Source organism: Lepidochelys olivacea, assembly GCF_965140295.1.
Source record: "Lepidochelys olivacea isolate rLepOli2 genome assembly, chromosome: 7".
NCBI lineage: Eukaryota > Metazoa > Chordata > Testudines > Cheloniidae > Lepidochelys > Lepidochelys olivacea.
This window is the reverse complement of record NC_140417.1, coordinates 2,134,344-2,154,424: the sequence shown is the minus strand read 5'-3', so window position 1 is coordinate 2,154,424 and position 20,081 is coordinate 2,134,344. Positions and strand designations below refer to the sequence as shown.

The 20,081-nt window shown below is 49.5% G+C and overlaps 1 protein-coding gene across 7 annotated transcripts in view; it reads left to right on the top strand.

The window, feature by feature from the left end:
• Positions 1–19,606, top strand: part of FAM3D (FAM3 metabolism regulating signaling molecule D) — a 69,574-nt gene extending 49,968 nt beyond the window's left edge. For 4 of the 7 annotated variants that reach the window (XM_084635486.1, XM_084635485.1, XM_084635488.1 and 1 more), the window contains 9 exons: positions 5,466–5,535; positions 7,250–7,357; positions 8,117–8,137; positions 9,179–9,302; positions 9,802–9,860; positions 14,459–14,509; positions 17,316–17,400; positions 18,080–18,206; positions 19,270–19,606. In XM_084635486.1, the coding sequence (XP_084491612.1) occupies positions 5,523–5,535; positions 7,250–7,357; positions 8,117–8,137; positions 9,179–9,302; positions 9,802–9,860; positions 14,459–14,509; positions 17,316–17,400; positions 18,080–18,206; positions 19,270–19,359 (678 nt within the window). In that variant the 5' untranslated portion in view covers positions 5,466–5,522 and the 3' untranslated portion in view covers positions 19,360–19,606. Of the gene's footprint in view, positions 1–4,156; positions 4,396–5,465; positions 5,536–7,249; positions 7,358–8,116; positions 8,138–9,178; positions 9,303–9,801; positions 9,861–14,458; positions 14,510–17,315; positions 17,401–18,079; positions 18,207–19,269 lie in introns of those variants that run through there. The other 3 variants (XM_084635489.1, XM_084635484.1, XM_084635483.1) reach the window with 3 other exon arrangements.
• The last annotated feature ends 475 nt before the right edge of the window (positions 19,607–20,081 follow it).

The following is a 20,081-nucleotide window of genomic DNA, read 5'->3' as shown; positions in this document are numbered from 1 at the left end:
TTCCTGGTGCCAGCAGCCTCCTGGCTTATGGCAATACTCACAGCAGGGAGAGGAAATCTCCACAGGATCTGCTCACGGAGATCCCCTGTTAGAGAGCTTATTCCTTCACTCTCCCACTTCCCTGGTCCTTCTCGCATGAACAGAGAGCAAAAATACCCGAAGTCCGAAGGTGCAAACAATTCGATGTTTATTGGGGTGAACTTCCAGCAAGCTTAAATACAAGTTCCTTTTTCCTTATTTTCGAATCCCAACTTACTTCCTGTTTGCCCCTAATTTATATAGTAATATTCCTAGCTATACCTTAACCAATCATTCTACTGAAATTTAACTAACCAATCCTAACATATTGTAACATGATTAGCTAACCAATTATATCCCATCACCTTAATTAGTTTACACCCAGCAAAATTAATTATACAGCAGACAGAAACAATCACAGAACCAGACAGAGACCGAGCCAATAAACAATAGCAAAGTGGGAACTATAATGACAAAACAATACAGAAGTGGGGATTTCACAACTACATCTATAAAGACATAAGAGTTTCCCAGCTGTGTCTATTGATAAGTGAGTTCTTATCAGACAGAAAACTATCAACCTCAATTTCCTTTTACATCTTCTAGGCACTTCCCTTTCTCTGGAGGCCATAGGCGTTATCAGGACAGGATTGTATTCGTAACAGCCCCATAGCACCTTCTTTCAATGTGACTGGTTTGGGATGTGAGGAGGTGACCGGTCGCTTCCCAGCTTATGGCTGCCTCTGCTGCTTAGCCAAAGGCCTTAGCCTAAGAACAGGGCCTCAGACTGTCACAGTAAGAGAAGGACCTTACACCGGCAGACAGTGATTTTGATTCTTTCTTTTATACCTCTAACTAGCCAAGTGATAAGAATACCCCTAAATTCTTAGCGTACAGGCCTTTGCAGACAGGCCTGAATATCTGTATCCTAACACCCCCTCCCTCACATCATCGCAGAAAAGGCTGCATGGCCCGAAATCTGGCAATGCTCTGGGAGGGTGGAGCCCCCACTCCCCGCCCCCATCTGACTCCCTGGCTTCATGCTCCTCCTGGCAGAGCACGGAGATCTGGTGACTCAGTCCCGGGTGTTGCACTCGGGGCTGGGCAGGGTGGGAGCCCAGAGCTTGGAAAGGCAGAAGGTGGAGGAAGCACACGCTGTGTTCCCAGACTCGTCTGAATTGGAGTCGGAAGAGAGCGAGGCGCCGCAGCAGAGACGGAAGGAGGCGGAGGCCCTGCAGAGCAGGTCTGGCCGTTCCTGGTGCCCGTAGCAGTCGCCAGGCCTAGGTGCTATTCCTGTGACTCTCGGCCACTCTCGTTCTGCTGCGTGCCGGGGACCATGGTGGTGCCACAAGAAGGTGGAGGCTGTAGGTCTCCTCCTTTCTCATGCCTTTGCCCCAGGCACAGCAGGAGGGAGTCGCAGCCTCTACAGCCTGAGGATGCGCTTGCCAGGGACCTCATTTGGCTGGCTGACAAGTAGCCGCGGCCGTGCTGGGCCTGAGGCTGTAGTGCAGGGGAGTCCTCGGTGTCCATTGGCCCCTCAGCAAAGGGCCACCTGCCCAGTGACCTGCAGAAAGCTGGGCCCAGTGCCAGAGCAATGGATGGAGTCTCCAAGCCAGGAGAGGAGCTGGGCAGCTCGGGCTGACGCTCCTGCCCCATAACCCCCTCTTCTTCTTCCTGGCCTGGCTGTGGCTGGCGGCTGCAGTGCGGGCCTGGTTCTCTTCTCATGTGCGCGAGTTTATCGCCGCTGGCAGACAGAGCAGGCGGACTCCCACGAACAGAGCCATTCTGGTGAGGGGCTGGTCTGGTAACTCCCCCGCACATACAGTGGTTGCCATTGATATCCTTAGAGCTGTCCATTTGCAAGTCCCTTACGCTTCGCCCAAAGGGCTTGACTCAGCCAGCTCCTGGGTGCGTTTGAAATCAGTGCAGCTCCCCGAGAAAGGCAGGATTATTCATGAGGTTAAGTCTTGGCCCTTGGAGCTCGAGATCCCGGATAACTGGCTGGGTGAAAGTACACAGACGTTAATAGCGGTGCGGAAGACAGGCTGAGACGTTTGTTTCAGGCTTTCAGCAATCTGACCCTTGGTCAGGGAACGGCAGTTCCAGCCGGGAACCTGAGGAATTGTTCTTTGTCATTCTATTCCAAATTCTCCAGCATCCGGCTCAGACATCTCTATGCTCTAGTTCAAGCCCACATTGCTGGGCTGGATGCAGGAAGCACTGGCTGCAGGTTTGTTGCCTGTAAGATGCAGGAGGTTCTGCATCGGGGTTCTCAAACTGTGAGTCGTGACCCCATTTTAATGGGGTCACCAGGGCTGACATTAGACTTGCTGGGGCCCAGGCCGAAGCCCAAGCCCCACCGCCTGGGACCAGTGGAGCTCGGGCTTCGGCTTCAACCCCCCGACCTGGCATGGTGGGGCTCAGGCAGGTTCAGGCTTCGGTCCCCCCTCCTGGGGTTGTGTAGTATTTCTGTTGTCCGAAGGGGGTTACAGTGCAATGAAGTTTGAGAACCCCTGATTGTAAATGGTCCTAAATGGCTGGACCGCAGCTAAAGGATCATCTTGTGGACATGCTAAGAATAGGCAGCCAGCTAAAATCTGGCAAAGTCCCTTCAGTCTCCACTGTCTAGCCTTTACTGGGAATCAGAGATGGATCTACGGGGGCAGTTCTCCAGTTTCTTAGTTTCTCACATTATAACAGGACTCCAGTAAAACAAGTCAGGATGGAATTTCCTACTTTTTCTTTCCTTGGACGTTGAAGCTGTAGAGAGGAATGTGTCTCTTACGTTCACGCCAACCCAGAGAAATACCTACAACCTCAATACTGGCCGAAAAGGAAAAAAAATTGACTTTGGCCCCTGTTTTCCTTGATTCATACAATTAAGGTCAGTGGCTGGGGCATGAACAATATTTCCCTGGAGTAAATTAACTGCCAGAATATTATCTCTTGTAAATAAGGGCTTCTGGGGTCAGAAAAACCCACGATGCTGCTAACTGGCAATACATTGCTTAGCAACTATTTATCATGTTAATAATAAACCTAGATGTGAAGCAACCACACAGAGAGCAAGCTTTGGAGCTCCTTTAAAATGCAGCTAAGGAAAAGAAGGCCAATCTTTTATCCCACATCATGGCTTGGGCTGGTAAGCCCGGGGTCATTAACTCTTCCTTGGCATACTTCAATATTCGCATGAAGTAAAAGTAAAACCAGTACAGCCTTGTAATCTGGTTGAAACCCTTTGGCTTAGCAGAGACTTGGGGAGAAGGGGCAATAATTTGCTAAGAGTATAAGAACTTGCCCATCCTAAATGCAGGGTCTTATGGGTAAGGCACTCGGCTGGCCGGGCGGTCTGAGTTCATTGCTGGCTTTGGCAGACCTGCTGGGCCAATAAGGCAGGGCATATCTTTCCCTCCAGCTCATCTCCACTCTCCCTGGGCAAGACGTAAGTTCCTTCTCTGGGATCTGATGCATTGGTGGGGCACTCCAGCCCCGCACTGATCTCCTGCAGGAATGCAGCAAAGGCCCATGGGGTGGAGTCCTGGACAGGCTGGTTTCTGGGAGGCATCACCAGCTCTTAAAAAAGCGCTTTGGGATGCAAGCGGAATCATGCCATACACGCCCTGAGGGCTGGATGGCACTTGTAGGCGCTCAGCCACTTTGGGAGGGGGGCAGTGGAGCTGCATCCGCCCAGCTGGAGGCCAGAGGGGCAACGAGCTTCAAGGAGCCACAGCGTCTCTGGGCGCTCACCGGCTTGCAGTCAGGGCATGCATGCCCCTCTGTGGGGTGCAGAGAGAGGGGCCAGGCCATGCCCCTCCGCACCCACTTTGCGGGGCTGGAGACACTGGCAGCACCAGCCTGAGGACTGAGTGACACTCAGCCCTTGCACAACTATGGAACTATTGTCCGAGTCTGAGCAGGAAAAGAAAGCTCCGGGAGATGGTTTGCCATTAACTCTTTGGCCGAGTGATTACATGACCTGTCGATCTGGTTATGGGAGGGTCAGTGGAGAAAAGGGAGAGACTCGAGGGAAGGATCTTTTTTCTTCCATCTTTACATAAAAGCAAAAAGCACTCTCCTTCCACCGCAGCCTGGCAGCAGCATTCATTCTGTGCCCGACAGGCAGGAAGCACCGAACCCAGCACAGCTCGGGTGTGAAATTTTCCAAGGAAGAGCTAACAAAAGTAGCATTTGCTCCTTTAAGGCTGAACTAAGCAGAGCTGGGGGCGTGTGTCGAGCCGTTAAAATTAGCCTCCCAGCTCCAGAGCAATCACAAGTGGTAAAGCGAGAACTGCGGTAAGGGATCCATCCTCCACAGTCACCTGCAGTGTGTGTGTCAGATCAGAAGCAGCAGCCTGGGGATAGGCAGCAGCACAGGAGGTAAATGTCCCCTTTCCCGCTTCCTTTTACCACTGCTAAGGGGTTAGATTTGGTCAGACAGTCCGATTCATTGTGGCCTGAAGGTGCTCAAAGAGAATGGTAGTGAGGGCTTATAAGAGTAGACAGATAGTCCATGCTCTGTCCCTATGTAGGCAAAACTCCCAGAAAAGTCAATGGGATTATGTCTGAGTAAGGCTAGATAAACTCTCATCCTGTAGGACAAACGCTGATCTTACTCCACTGTAAATCCAAAGTGCTTGGCAGACTTCTGGTGCCACCCCAGGGCACGTAAGAATCGAATTTGGTCCTGTGTCTTTATTTACATTAGAAATTATCCTAATGAACTTTAATAACTGTTACAGTTATAATTCCCATTTCGGGTGTGTAGCCAAAAAAAAGTATCAAATATATGATGCAAAGAATGGAGATCTATATGAGCATGTAACATTTGCTTGTTACTATTTTCAGTTATTCGGGTACTGTGGTTTCTTTGACGGTATTGATTTGTGACAATAAACTTTCCCTAACCTGTCAAGGTCAAGCCTTGCCATGTCCCCACCTGGTGCTTAGCACGCTTTAGGATTAGAAATGTGCTTTGCATTATCCAGCTATGAAATGCAACAAAACTATGATTTGAAATATTCTGTAATAAAGAATATGCTATCCAATTTTCAAGTAATTTCAAAACTCATTATTCTTATTATAATCGGCAACAGATAGAAAAAAAAATTGATCCATTTTGAAGTAGAACGTAAAACATTACTGGTGGGTCCAAAGAATAAGTGGTGAGTAGCCAAGGGTGGTCTTAAAAATGAAGTAAGTTTAAAACAATGTCTGCTGGTGTCATACAATTGGACCCAAAATTATAAAAAATTCTGAAAATTGTAAAAATGACTTATACTAGCTCTACAAGAGCCATGGCAGCTAAATCCAGTCTGGGGATAAATATGTAAAATGGGATACTTCTGTGGTGCTCTAGCAGCATTACGCAGCAAGTAAGCTCTTTAATCTACCGCTTACCTGGGTTTGCTGGAGGACAGTTACATTTCAAGATATTTTTTCTGTTTCAGCAGGTTGACCTGTGATCTTTGATTACAGCCCAGATTCCACTGTACCTGAGCGCTACAATGAGGTTGACAGGTAAGAGGCAAGAGGATATTTCTTTTATAATGATTATAAAAAATGCTCTTTGTTCCTATTCTTTGGGCCTGTTTCTCATTCGCATGAAGACCTCTAAATTACCGCGTCCAGCCAGAGTGGTAGGAAAGGATCGACGTGTCAATAAGTGTGCAGCCTTTTTCTGAAGAACTTTTATACAGTTCAGCCTATTGTCTTTTTTCCAGTGAAATCCCTCCAGCCTGGGGAAGAGATGACTGTGGAGAGGTTCTTGGTTCCATAAGAGCCATTCACATGCAATATAAATGTTTTCTCCAATCATGTTTCCAAGGCAGGGAAAGAGCATTGTGCTCCACTGACCGTTGCTTTAAAACCAAACACCAATCAGATTTACATTAACAGCTGTTCAACGGGAGCTAGTCACTAGGTGGGGAAGTCAGGAGGCTCCCAGCTCTGGGAACTCAAAAAAGACTTGGATTTACATGGCTTTTGAACGCCTCAGAGATGCTTTGCAGTTATGTAGCATCTTTTGCCCACAGACCTCAAAGCACTATAGAAACATTCATTAATAGAGCCAAAGATTTTTAAGGCCAGAAGAAACATTATGATGATCTAGACCAGTGCTACTCAAAGTGGTGGTCCGCAGACCGGTGCCGGTCCGCGAGCCATCAGCTGCTGGTCTGCGTGCACATTGGGGAAAAATTGCCAGTCCCCCACATCCGATAGCTTGAGAAGCACTGCTCTAGACTGACCTCCTGCATAGCACAAACCAGCAGCTCCACCCAGCACATCGAACCCAGCCCCAGTAACTCAGGCTAAGCCCCATGAGGCCCATATTATTTGTATGTAAGAATGGGAAACTGAGGCACAGGTAGGCCAAGCGGCTAGCCCAGAGTCGCACAGTAGGCCAGTGGCAGAACGTGACTCCCAGTCTCGTGCTCTTACCACTCAATCTCTTGCTGCATGCAGGCCCCATTAAGCAAACCCACTAGAGCCAGCGAGGGCCGTGCCCCAAGCTCCAAACACCCCTGAGCTCTGAAGAGGGTTGGCTCTAGGCGTTGCGGTTCGGGCTCATAGCTAAGTGGAACCCACATATAGTGACGTTGCTGTTGCCGGAGAACCCCACCTTTACAGCACCCCCATCCCTTCGCCTCAGGGGGGATGAGCAGAACTCCCTTCCCCGCCTTCCTGCCCCTCCGCCATAGGGGATCTGGCAGTACCTGCTCTTTTCCCCACGCAGCTGTCAGGGGTATTGGTTGTCTCTTCTCTTGCCTTCTCCCTCTGCAGCTGCATGGGAACTGGCTGATGAACGCTGCTTGGCTAGCCCTGTGCAGCATTGTGCTCTAGGGCCGGGGACGTGGAGGGCAAGCACAGCCAAACAACAGGCACAGGGTTGGCGCTGATGGCCTACCTAACCCCAATGCTGGTAATTACTTGGGCCCCGGCTCCACGGGGGTGGATGTCTGCACCAGTGCAGGGCCACATCAAAGGGGCTCTGTGTGGGGGCAGGGGTCTGCCCCCATGGCTCCGACTGCAGGGGGGCTCTCGGGCAGCTAAAAAAAGAGAGTCACGTTTTACTTCTCCATAGGTCGGAGGAGAATTCTGCCAGGAACTTGCGTCCTTCTCTGAGAGTGACCCGTGGTCCCTGGCAAGTGGCGGGAAATGAGCTCAGGGGCCGAGCTGCTCCACTCTCCAGAGCGCTGCGACTTACCACGCTTGTCTCTCTCTCCCATTGCAGGGCTGATCCGGATAGCGACTGTGATGTTCTCACTGGGCACCGCCTGGCTCTTTGTACAGACGTACTTCAACACCGGCTGGAAGGTCGTCAGTCTGCGGAGCTGGCTGGGTACGGTGATTTACCAGGACTGCTGGGGCCAGCCTGGAATACATCCAAGGCTTCCCCTGGGAGGAAATAGGTGGCTCCATGGGATGTGTCATTTGTGGCAATACTGATCCTATCAGCTCTCGTGGTCCTGCCTCTGGTGGGATGGGGTATTCTGCCCAATATCCCCTCCACAGAACCCATTTACTCAGGGCACGGGAATAGCACCGTAAGATCTCGCATCCATCTCTGCAGTGGGTCTGCATGGGCAGCGTACTCTCCATCCTGCTTGCCCAATTAGCTCACCTTCACCAAGTCCTCCAACTCTGCGCCATTTAATGCCCACATGGGGCCCTGGGCCATGGGCTAGGCACACAGGGTATGTCCACACAGCAGAAAAAGACCTGTGACAGCAAGTCTCAGAGCCTGGGTCCACTGACTGGGGCTTGTGGGACTGGCATTGCAGGGCTATAAAGAGCTGTGTAGATGTTCCGGCTTGGGGCATAGATGTTTGCCCCTGCGCTTACTGGCTCTGCATCCATGGCGCCCGGTCAGTTAGTCCATGATAAATCATCTTTTCTCATTTAGACTCATGTATGTATTTCTATGAAGCGGTGGGTCTCCCCAGCCGACCCCGTTAATCCAGAACGGTGGGTTAGGCTTGTTTAGCCAGACACCCGCCTTCCTCCTCCAATCACTTCCTTTGCTGCCCAGTCTCTCGTTCGGCTCGGCAAAAGGGCAGGATGTCTCAGAAGTGTAATGCTGTTGTTTGTGTCTCTCCAGGTGCCGCCCCCGACCTGCCCAGTGAGTATACCGTTCTCATGTCACTTGTACCATGCCGAAGCCGCATGGAGCTCTGAGAAGTGCTGGCAGAACGAGGGAGGCAAGGGGTGAAATCCTGCCCCGCTGAAGTGCCTGGGAGTTTTACTGGTGACTCCTGTGGGGCCAGGAGTTCATCCCTGGGGCCTGACTTGTTGTCAGAGAGTCACACCAAAGCCCCAGTTCTGCCCCCCCCCCCGTATTGATGTCAAGCGGCCCCCTCCAAGGCGAGCCTTCCCAAGCACGCCAGCTTGAGGCTCGGTGTCTTTCCGAAAGATGCGCTGTGGCTCACAGCGAGGTGCTGGGCTGGATGCAGGAATCACTGGGCGAGGTTCTCCGGCCCATGCGATGCCGGAAGTTAGACGAGGGTCCCAGGTGCGACTGCACGCAGTGAGAGCAGCAGTCTCCACTCGATGGATGCTGTGTCTGGGACTCACCTGCCTGCTGAGACAGCCGCTGACTGGGGCGGGACAAACCCCTTCTGGACGCTGCACTCTGCTAGCGATGGCAAACGATTCACTCTGAACCAGCATCACACACGCCTGCGCCAGGCCCTGCCTGATTCACCCCCTCCACTGATACACTGATTCCTCGTTAAACTTTCAAGGGACTCGGCTAAATGAGCCTTTTGCTCAGCAACTTCCATTTCACTGGCTACTGGAGCTTACCCCAGTCCGTCTCTTTCCTGAGAGATGCTGCAGTTATTTCAGACTCCCTTTTCTGCCCAGAATGGTTGCATGCCAATATCAGAACAATAAACTCGTGTGGTGCTCTGCCAAGGTGATACCCCGCCCTCCCCCCGCCCTCCCCCCGCCCCCCCCCCACACACACACACACAACTGTGCAGGGATGAATTTCACCCAGTGCCCCAAACACTGAAATCTCTGCTCAGGTTAGATGCAAACTCCCTCTGGTGTCTAGAGAAACTGAGTCAGTCCCCTCAGGATTTGGCCCATGTATTGAAAACCCTCACAGGCTGCCTGTGCAATGCAGTGCAATTTACAGTCTGCTCTTCATTCCCTTCAGAGACCCAACCCCCACGAAACAAGTGTGGTAACCAAAAAAGTTGTCCCGAAAACTCATTTGCCTTTAAAGTCATGAGTGGAGCAGCCAATGTTGTTGGGCCTTCGATGTGCTTTGAAAATACGATGTAAGTACTGAAGTAGCACACCAAAACACCATGTTACACTGGAGGTAGGAAGGACTCTCTCGGGAGAGGACTTGGAGGGGTTGGCTGAGCAGCCGTGAGGGAGGAACCTTAGCAGCAGCCAAGCCTGGGGAGAGGGATTCAGCCGCTCTTTGTCATGTTGTTAATTTCTTTGCTTGACAAAAGCAGACTTAGGCAAGGGACAAGTTTGGACCCTACATAGTATGTGGGCTGTGTGTGGGGGGAACCTGGGGACGGCACCTGCTCACAGAACAGGAGAAGAAAGCCTGCTGCGTAGCAATGGTGATGGGCACAGGCACAAATGGGGTTGAAACCCTTTTGAAAACAGGTCTCCCTGCTGCTGTGTTCATGGACATTGCAGCTGGCCTAAACCAAACCCTGCGGATGCCCTTTTCAAATGGCCATGCTGGGCTCTTTCCTTTGCACGGACATTGCTAGGATGATGCTACTTGCCATTTTATTCTCTGCGCTTTATTTCCAGTATCATGAGTGGCGTGAAGAGCAACGTTGGCAGAGGGTTAAACATCGCACTAGTAAACGGTGAGTTCTCGGAGTGGGAATCATTCTCCTTTTTACACAGGGTGCCCTGTCCCGCACCGACTGCAGGGCTGCAGCCCCAGCCATTTTGATGCATTTGGGCAGCTGCTCACCTCCATGAGTAACTGATCAGTAATGACTCCTTGGGCTCTAGGTTTATAGCTAGTTACCTATTTAATTATGAGTCGGCTGTCTCTCAATTAACTAATGCTTGCCCAGCAAATAGAGGGCCAGATCCCAGTTAGTGGAGGTCAGCCCAGGTCCAGTGACTTTAGCTCACACCAGGTGAAGATCTGACTCTTGCATTGCAGAGCATTAAGTAGCATTATTGGGCCCACTCTGGAAGTCCTTAGTCGGGCAAACTCCTGTTGAACAGCATTCACTCCATTTTCATCTAGTCTTGCTGGAGCAGGGACCTCAGGGTTTGGCCTCTTATTGGCTGCTGACCAAAAACATATTGATTCCTGGAGTAAACCTCCCTCGTCATTTAACTTTTCTTTGTACTCTCCCTGTTAGTCCCAGCACCCCCTGCTGAGTTTCCCAGAGTGAGCAAAATCACTGGCCCGATGCCGAATTTGGCACAGGCCCCAGAAACACAGACTGACACTGCTGGCTGGGCACTGAACAGAGCCAAGTCCCTCATCCTGCCGGTCTCCAGAAAGATAAGGTGGCAATGAGAAAATAGCTGGGAGGTTCAGAGCTCAATGGGTGTTAACACAGCTCAGGGTTTAAATAGCAATCCCCACAAAAAGCACAGAGCTTTAACCAGGTAGCTCCCCCACAGGGAGGAAAGCAGGCTCAGCAAGCTGTGCCCTGGCAGAGTTAATGGAAGGCGGTCAAGTATCAGTAGGTTTGCTCTGAGTCTCTCCTACTGCTGGACATAACATGGCACCCCTTAGGAACCCATTTAGCAGGAGCTGGGGCATAAGCCACTGGGACAGATGATAAAAGACACTGTAGCTTTGTCTCTCTGCTCACTGGCATCCTTAACCCGAGAACTGAATTCTCTGGTCGGCATTTCAGGGAAAGGGCCCAGCTCCGGCATGAAGGAGCTGCCATGCCCCCGCAATGGGAGCTCAGCTTGGCAGCTTGAAGTCAATCTGACAAAAGGCCGATTATCAGAGAACGTCTCCGGTAGAAAGAGAGACCCCAGGGGCCCCACTGTTACTCTGCCCGGGTGGTTCTATTGCAACTAGTGCAGCTGTGCAGGCAGGAGACGAGGGTAATGCAGCAGTGAAAGGGGCCCGGGGTGCACCTAGGTGTATCCGATTGCAGGATCAGGATTCTGAGCTATGCGTTTAGTTCCATGTGCCATTAATCTTCATTTCCATTGCTCCCACAAAACTCATGCTAGTGAAATGGAATTCCATAGTTACTGAGCAAACATTAATAATAGATGCCTGCTTCCATTGGTTTTGCTGGCAAAGACGGCTTTCCATACTATGGCAGTGAACATAATGAACATAATTTGTTGGGAAAGAATCAATATGGTTTTTGTAAAGGGAAATCATGCCTCACCAATCTACTAGAATTCTTTGAGGGGGTCAACAAGCATGTGGATCAGAGGGATCCAGTGGATGTAGTCTACTTAGATTTTCAGAAAGCCTTTGACAAAGTCCCTCACCAAAGGCTCTTAAGCAAAGTAAGCTGTCATGGGATAAGAGGGAAGGTTCTCTCATGGATTAGTAACTGGTTAAAAGATAGGAAACAAAGGGTAGGAATAAATGGTCAGTTTTCAGAATAGACAGAGTTAAATAGTGGTGTCCCCCAGGAGTCTGTACTGGGACCAGTCCTATTCAACATATTCATAAATTATCTGGAAAAAGGGTAAACAGTGAGGGGGCAAAATTTACAGATGATACAAAACTACTCAAGATAGTTAAGTCCAAAGCAGACTGTGAAGAGTTACAAAGGGATCTCACAAAACTGGGTGATGGCAACAAAATGGACATAACATGGCACCCCTTAGGGTGATGAAATTCAATGTTGATAAATGCAAAGTAATGCACATCAGAAAACAGAATCCCAACTATACATATGAAGTGATGGGGTCTAAATTAGCTGTTACCACTCAAGAGACATCTTGGAGTCATTGTGGATAGTTCTCTGGAAACATCCACTCAATTTGCAGAGGCCATCAAAAAAGCTAACAGAGTGTTGGGAATCATTAAGAAAGGGATAGATAATAAGACAGAAAATATCATATTGCCTCTATAGAAATCCATGGTATGCCCACATCTTGAATACTGCTTGCAGATGTGGTTGCCCCGTCTCTAAGAATATATATTGGAATTAGAAAAGGTTCAGAAAAGGGCAACAAAAATTATTAGGGGTATGGAGCGTCGCCATATGAGGAGAGATTAATAAGATTGGGACTTTTCAGCTTGGAAAAGAGACAACTAAGGGGGGATATGACAAGATCTATAAAATCATGCCTGGTGTGGAGAAAGTAAATAAGGATGTGTTATTTACTCCTTCTGATAACACAAGAACTAGGGGTCACCCAATGAAATGAATAGGCAGCACGTTTAAAACAAACAAAAGGAAGAATTTCTTCACACAACACACAGTCAACCTGTAGAACTCCTTGCCAGAGGAGGTTGTGAAGGCCAGGACTATAACAGCGTTCAAAAAAAGAACTAGATAAGTTCATGGAGGATAGGTCCATCAATGGCTACTAGCCAGGATGGGCAGGGATGGTGTCCCTAGCCTCTGTTTACCAGAAGCTGGGAATGGGCGAGGGGATGGATCACTGGATGATTACCTGTTCTGTTCATTCCCTCTGGGGCACCTGGCATTACTCACTATCAGAAGACAGGTTACTGGGCTAGATGGACCTTTGGTCTGACCCAATATGGCCGTTCTTATGTTCTTAAGGAAAGACCATTTCCAGTACGGCCGCTATGTGGCTCACAACCACTCCCCTTGTTCTGGTGGCTAGGCTGGGCGTTTAATGGGGACAGGGTGGCCCATGGCAAGCAGGGCAAGGCACGGCCGCCGGCAGGAGACCACCACTTGGGAAGAGCTGGTCTGTTGTCCCAGCCCAGCACAGGTCAGTAGGACCAGAGTTACGTTACACTGTGAGGTTCGGGCACTGAGTAGCATTCTCCTGTGCTGGAAACCAATGCAGCCGGTGTCTGAGGGAGCAGCAGGGCTGACCTGCCCTGGGGACCCCTCACGGGATCCTGGCTAACACATCTGATTGGCTGGCCTGGGATGCCAGGGGAGTGCCCAGGAGAGGGACATTTGCACACGCCTTTGACTGCCCACAGCCTACCCTTCTTCCTCTCCTCCTGCCCCCGGGCCATGTGGATGGAGATGTGAGCTCGTGGCCCTCCCCTCTCCTCCCGCACTGGGGAGGCTGGGAGTGCTGTTGACGCGCAGCTGCTCCAGAGTCTCCCGTCCCCAAACAGACTGTGCCCAGCCCCCTGCTGCATCAGAAGTGGGGGGAGGAGACTCCCGGGCCCTTCCCCTGCATCCCGCAGACCCAGGCAGAGAGATCTAACAGTGAATGGACCTCCCCATCAGCATGGGATGATATTATCAGTGACTGCACAGCCTGCCACCTGCGTGTCACACCTCGGCACTCCAATGCACCGAGCAGGTTAGCGGGCAGCCTCTGGAGTCTCCAAGGGGCATGGCGTGAGACTGTCCAAGAGCGTTCAGTTCCTGCCAATTCTAGTTTGCTCCTGCCCGACTGGGAGAGTGGGCAGCGGTGTGATAAAGACAGAGATGGAGACACCCCAGCTGCTCCTGAGCCTAGCTACAGACACCACAGATTGTCAAAATCTGCCCACACATCCACCTAGCCCCACAGATGTCAGGAGGCTGCATGGGTGTCAGAGCCGAAGTGGGTCCACTGAGGAGGCCAAGGGTTTAACGTAGGGGGTTGGTCTTAGGGAACCTTGCATTCCTCCAACGTACTCTGCTCTTTTTAGAATGAAAACCTTCACTGTCATTTATCAGCAGCATCGCTGCAGATTGACGGACTCTGTGGAGTGTGAATTTAGCACTCAGGAATTCCTAGGAATAGCTCACACAGGCCTGGGACAATCCACATTGAGCTTTTCATTACGGAATTGTGTGAGATCAGCACTCCACGCTTTCCTTCTGCTGGTGTCATTTCTCTCTTTGGCAGCTCGGGCCCCTTTCCCTGGGATCGGGGGGTGCTGCCATTGCCTGATTTAATGTTTTCATTCCACATTATGGTCCCAATCCTGCAATCAGATCCACCAGCTCAGACCATTCTGGAGCTCCATTGAGCCTCCTCTGCTGGTGGCACAAGGATCTGTTCTAGTTGGTCCCTTTTGCTGGACTGGGACCTAAAATGAACTGATGGCCATTCAGCCTGGTGTCACTTATTTTAGCAGCTCCGCTCATTCAACAGCACTAGATCCTTTCCCCACTACTAGATCGTTGTACTAATCCCATAGTTCCAGTCATAGGCACCGTGCCCTCTACAAAGTGCAGGATTGCACCAAGGAGCAATTCTGCACATATTCCCCTGGATGCGTGAGCTGAACAGAAGGACTAAACAATGCATTTCTGTCACAAAGCTTACAGTTTCGAAAGTAATTGCGCTATTTCATTTCCCACTTTAGGAACAAATGGCCAGCTCATGAAAACCGACGTCTTCGACATGTATTCTGGAGGTAGGGCTTTGCTTTCCCTAAACACTCAGCATCTACCAGCACTTCACTTTTATAGTAAGATCCAGAGAATTGCAAGCAGTATTGATAACTAGCTCCTTCTACCTTCTCGTCTGTTTACTCACTAGTAAAATGAAATGGACCTAAGCAGTGCTGCCAACTCTTGCTATTTCTGTTTGGTGTTTTCCTTAAGCCCCTACTCCTGGAATCATGTTATTAAATGAGACTCTTGGGTTTTATATTTTTTTTAAAAAAGGACATTTCTGGCCCTCATGGCTGTGGAGAAAAGCTTGAAAACGTGCCCCCTAATGTCTCAATAAACAAGGCGCATAAAAAGATCCATATTTATTATTTTTGAAGTATTGTGATTATTAAACCAATGAGACCTGACTCATGGTTTCTGAACACTGGGGTTTGGCAATCTTGTTTTATGTAGCTTCTTTTCTTCCCCTCCTATCACAGAGTAAATTACAGATTCAATGTATAGATGCTAAGTCGCTTTCTGCATTAATCACATCCATCTAAAAGCATGTTTTTAAAAAACAGTCTTTATCTTCCTATAGAAATCCCCCTCGCTCTGCTCACATTAATTATTCTGCAGGTTTTAATGGGATGCCTCTTGTGAGTGAACAGGACAGTACTGGGCCCACGTTTTGTGTCATGTAGATACTACAGTGCCCAGATGCCAGCCCTTCTGAAACATGTATCTAGCAGTTGGCCGATCACAAAGTGCAGAGTACGTGGTGTTAGCTCTGTAAGAAAGCTCATCCGTAGGTTGTATGCTGAACTCCCCAAGGATCTCCATGGAGCTGTTCTCCATTAGGAATGTCATTGCTCAGTGTCTTCCAGCCAGAGAACCCTCCAACCTGCAGTCTGATAGGGGGAAATGCCTTAACTACCATCGCACTCTTGGCTTTCCAGCATGATTATTCCACCTGCCAGTATCCAAGAGGCCAAATTCTGCATGCGGGTACACCTCTGCTACCCTATTGCAGGCAGCAGAGGGCAGGATTGGGCACTGCGGGGCCAGACCCTCAGCTGGTGTCAATCAGCGTGGGACTGTTAACAACAGTGGAGATACACCAGGTTACACCAGCTGAGGATGTGGCCCTAGATGTTTAATTTGAAACCGATGTGGAAAGAACAGAGGTACAAGTCACTTACGCTCTGCAAGTGCAATTCACCTGTGCGGGGAGGCAGTGCTAGGCTCAGGAACCACTCGAGCCCTCAGAGGGGCTTAACTGGCTCTTAGGGCTTGTTTCGGGCCTTCTGCACAGGATGACTGTCGCTTTCCGGGGCTAAGGGCTCAGTGTTTCCTGTGAGCTGCAAAGCACCCTCAGCCGTCCTGGACGTCTGGGTGCTCAGCCGTGTACAGGATTAGACCCGTTCTGCCCAAGAGCTCTTTATGCCCTCCTACCCCGGCGGTGGCTGTGCACCGGCTGAACGTTTGCTGCGCAGCATTGTCATTGTCATTGCCCCAGGCATTGTCAGTCCAGAAGCTGCAGTTCTCCGCAGGTCCCTAGACAGAGCCTTACACTGAAGAATCTCAAGTGACTTCAGTGGGTACCGGTAACGGCTGCAATGGAGTCTCAAAGTGCTAGCTAATCTGCATCCAATTTTATGTAGCTAACTAGGGCTGCAAACATGCACTTGGATCAGACCGTTGCACCTAGGTGTATCCGATTGCAGGATCAGGATCCCGAGCTATGCGTTTAGTTCCATGTGCCATTAATCTTCATTTCCATTGCTCCCACCAGACTCATGCTAGTGAAATGGAATTCCATCGTTACTGAGCAAACATTAATAATAGATGCCTGATACCTGCTTCCACTAGTTTTGCTGGCAAAGACGGCTTTCCATACCATGGCCGTGGGAAAAATTAACTCTGCACATGGTGCAAAGGGCCCAATCCTGCAAAGTGCAAGGGACCGTCTGCAAATTGGGGACTGCCTTCGAACCCATTGAAGTTAAAAGGTGCTGAGGGGGCATTCGGCACCTGCTCCGATCCTACGCCAAAATGTGGAGAAATTAATTTTCAGCTGAACAGTTCTCCCCGAGGCAGAACATTCTATGCACAGTTGTTGTGTATCTGAGGCCCGGTCATTAAGCCACTCCATGGAACAGCCCAGTGGGTATGTGAGGTGGCAGTTGTCTTTGATCCTAATGAGTTTAGCCCAATCGCTTTTGGCTGATTGATCAGCAAGGAGGTATTTTATTAATTAGCCTAAATGATGCTGTGTGATGAACTTTGATTTAAACCATGTTGGATAGGAAAGCTATAAATAATACTTTACAGAAATGGGCTCATTTGGCTCACCAGGGAAACCCAAAGGAGAATAATTGGAAAGGAAATTATTAATGGAAGACAGACACCATCTTTCAAAAACCATAGCCTTTCCATACGGTCAGGACCTCAGTATCCGAGTAGCTAGTGAAATAATTTAAAGTTCATTGCAGTAAGATCTCTGTGCAGTTTTTTTCTAACATAAAGCATGATTAAATGAAACCAGTATGCATGTTATGCCAGGCAAGTGTAATTGTGTAGAAGTTACATTGCTGTCTATCGTCTGAAACAGGTCTGTTCTCTTAACGTCAGTGTGCTGCAAATTCAGTCTGACTTGGAAAATGCTGTTGTACTCTATGGGTGAAATTCTCCTCTGCAATTCACGCTGAGGACTCTCCCAGGACTGAAGGACGTAGTGCTTATGCTGAGCCACTATCCCTGTGCAACATCTGTTGGGAAACTGGTTGTGGCTGGGTACCAGGTCTTTTAGCAGAATGTTTCCGTTGATTTTCTTTTCTTTACCAGATATCAATCTGTTACTGGACTTCCTGAAAGCAATCCAAAGTGGCACTATAGTGATAGTTGCCTCCTACGATGATCCAGCAACAAAGTAAGTATAATCCAAGGAAGTGATGTTTGATTTCCAAGGGCCAGTCCTTCACCCACAAAGTCAATGGCAAATCTCTCATTCGGTTCTGGGGGAGCAGGATCAGACCCCAAGTCCATACAGACAGTCCTTGCATTGCAATCAAAACTGGATTAAGATAATGTGCTCTACAGGGAGCTACCCCTTGAGACCATTCAGAAACCTCAGACGATGCAGAATGCAGCTGTCTGCTTGCCAATCACCATGTGTCAGACGGAGAACACGTTACGCATTACACCAGTGCTCAGGAAGCTGCACTGAATGTCCCCCAGGAGCTCTGGACCATCACGAACCTCCCCACCTTCTTCCCCAAGTGCAAGGCACATTTCTTTGACCTGCCATCTATACCAAACATATCACAACAGGTACATTACCCAATTATTATAAAAATTATAATGATATGGTTTTAAAAACTCCAAAGCCAGCACTCCCCTGCACACACTTCTCCCCCAGAGGAGAAGATGAAAGAACAAATAGGTGACAGCTGTTTGTCAAGTTGCGTAATGCCCAATGGGAAGACTCAGCACTATGCTGGTGAGCGCGTCGCACCGATCCGGAACCTGGCTGGAACGGCAGTGCAGGCTTCCCTTGAGAGGATGAGGGAGCTGCTACCCAGCTCTCCTGTTTTCCCTTTTTCTCCTAGGCTGAACGATGAAGCACGGACGTTACTCACCAACCTGGGAAGTAGCCACGCGAGCAAGCTGGCCTTCCGAGACAACTGGACTTTCGTGGGTGCAAAAGGGCTCAAGGATAAAAGCCCCTATGAACAGGTATTTTCCCCTCTCCCCCAAGAGGAAGCCTGTGGCCTTGGTTAGTAGTAGGGCCACTTCTGCCTGAGCTGCTACCATTCAGGCTGTCCTGTCTCCTGCAGGTATTCGTTTGACTCGGACAAATTCTTTTTTTTTTTTTTTAAAAGCCTGGCAAGTGCCTGGCTCTGGCCATAGTTCAGCGAGACCATGTGGCACACACAGGCAAATCCAAAGCTTGCCCTCTGTTCCCTTGCACTGCTGTACAGCCGCACGGAACTGGAGGAACCTGCCAGGCCTCGCATGCAAACGGACAAATCGAATGTCCCCTTCTGCAGCCCAGTTCCTGTGCCCCACACTGAGACGCTGCACAGGGCTGACCTCCAGTGGGGCACTCTTCACACACGTGCACTGGAGAAGCCTGGGCCATAGAGAACGTGTGAGGCAAAATGCTTCTGTCCTAATTCCAGCTTTCTCCAAAGCCACCAATTGAGAAGCCACTGCACAGGCCTCCCAGTGACCGCAACTGTGCAGCAGCAGAGACATGTCCTGTGTGCCCCAAGACATGACTGTCTCCTATGTATTCCCCTCTCCATGCAGTCTTGTGCTGCTCCCGGACAGACAGTCTGCATTGGCAGATGGGAGCCTGGAACCACCTCTGCTCCTTCCAGCACACACTGGTGCTGCTTTTGCATGTGTGGTCAAAAATGTATAGAGTCAGAACTGGGTTGATAATTCTGTAATGGCATAACCTTTATACCCTAAGTGGTAAGCACCTGAACTTTCTGCACTGTCTGCTGAAAATGTACCTTTCATCTTGCATATACAATTCACTAACTAAATGGCAGGTCCACTAAAGGACAACAGCCTACTACCACTACCAGCTAATGGAGCTTCTCCTTTAGCTCAAGCGGTAGAGCTCTGTGCTGCAGGGCTGAACATCCATGTTCCAAGCCGTGCTGACAATGCATGCAGGGGAGATGACATTATACCCACATTATACTGATTATCTGTCGTCTTGTAAATCTGACATTCACTTCTGCCCTTGCCAAACCCTCTGCTTTATTTCATTTTTCCCCCTCCAAAGCACTTAAAAAATGAAGCGGCAAAAAACAAATATGACGGCTGGCCGGAAGTTCTGGAAATGGAAGGCTGTCTCCCAAAGAAGATGGATTAACAGTGTGCTGAAGTCAGAACAACGCCCACATCCAGCCTTATTTAACAATACGTTCCTGTTTGGCTGGAAGACGGCATTTCCAGCTGAATCCAGCATATGAACTGATCCCAGCTCCGTGACAGCACAAGCCAACTGGCTGTTTTCAAATCACCAGCCAACTTATAAGGGTGTCTAAACACTGCTTTAAAACCATGTAGGCTATGGTATACTACACCGGCAATGAAGTCACAGCAAATGTCTAATCTTCCAGCATGCTGCTTTATTATATTAATACGGCACATGTTGAGGTGAAGGCAGCAGTCTCAATACCAGGCATTTAGTTTTTCTGTCTGTCTCAAAACAATAAGTGCCCCAATAACCCCACTTGGGAAGAAATTGCTTCAGCTTCTGCTTCTTGAGTTGTTAAAAGTGATGTTCCCAGTTAAATCCTCCCACATTGTTGCCAAGAAAAGAGATCAGCAGGCAGGGGGCTTCTCAGCCTGGCTGACAAAGGCAGAACAAAATCCAGTGGCTGGAAGTTGAGGTTAGATCAATTCAACCTTGAAATAAGATGCCATTTCCTAGCAAGACGAGGGATTAAACATCGGAACAGCTTGCTGGGGAGGTGGTGTGCTCGCTGTCACTTGGAGTCTTTGAGACAAGCTTTTATATCTTTTTTAAGTATACACTTTAACCCAGCTTCTAGGAGAAATTCTAAAGCCTTTGGGGGGCGTGGGAAGGGT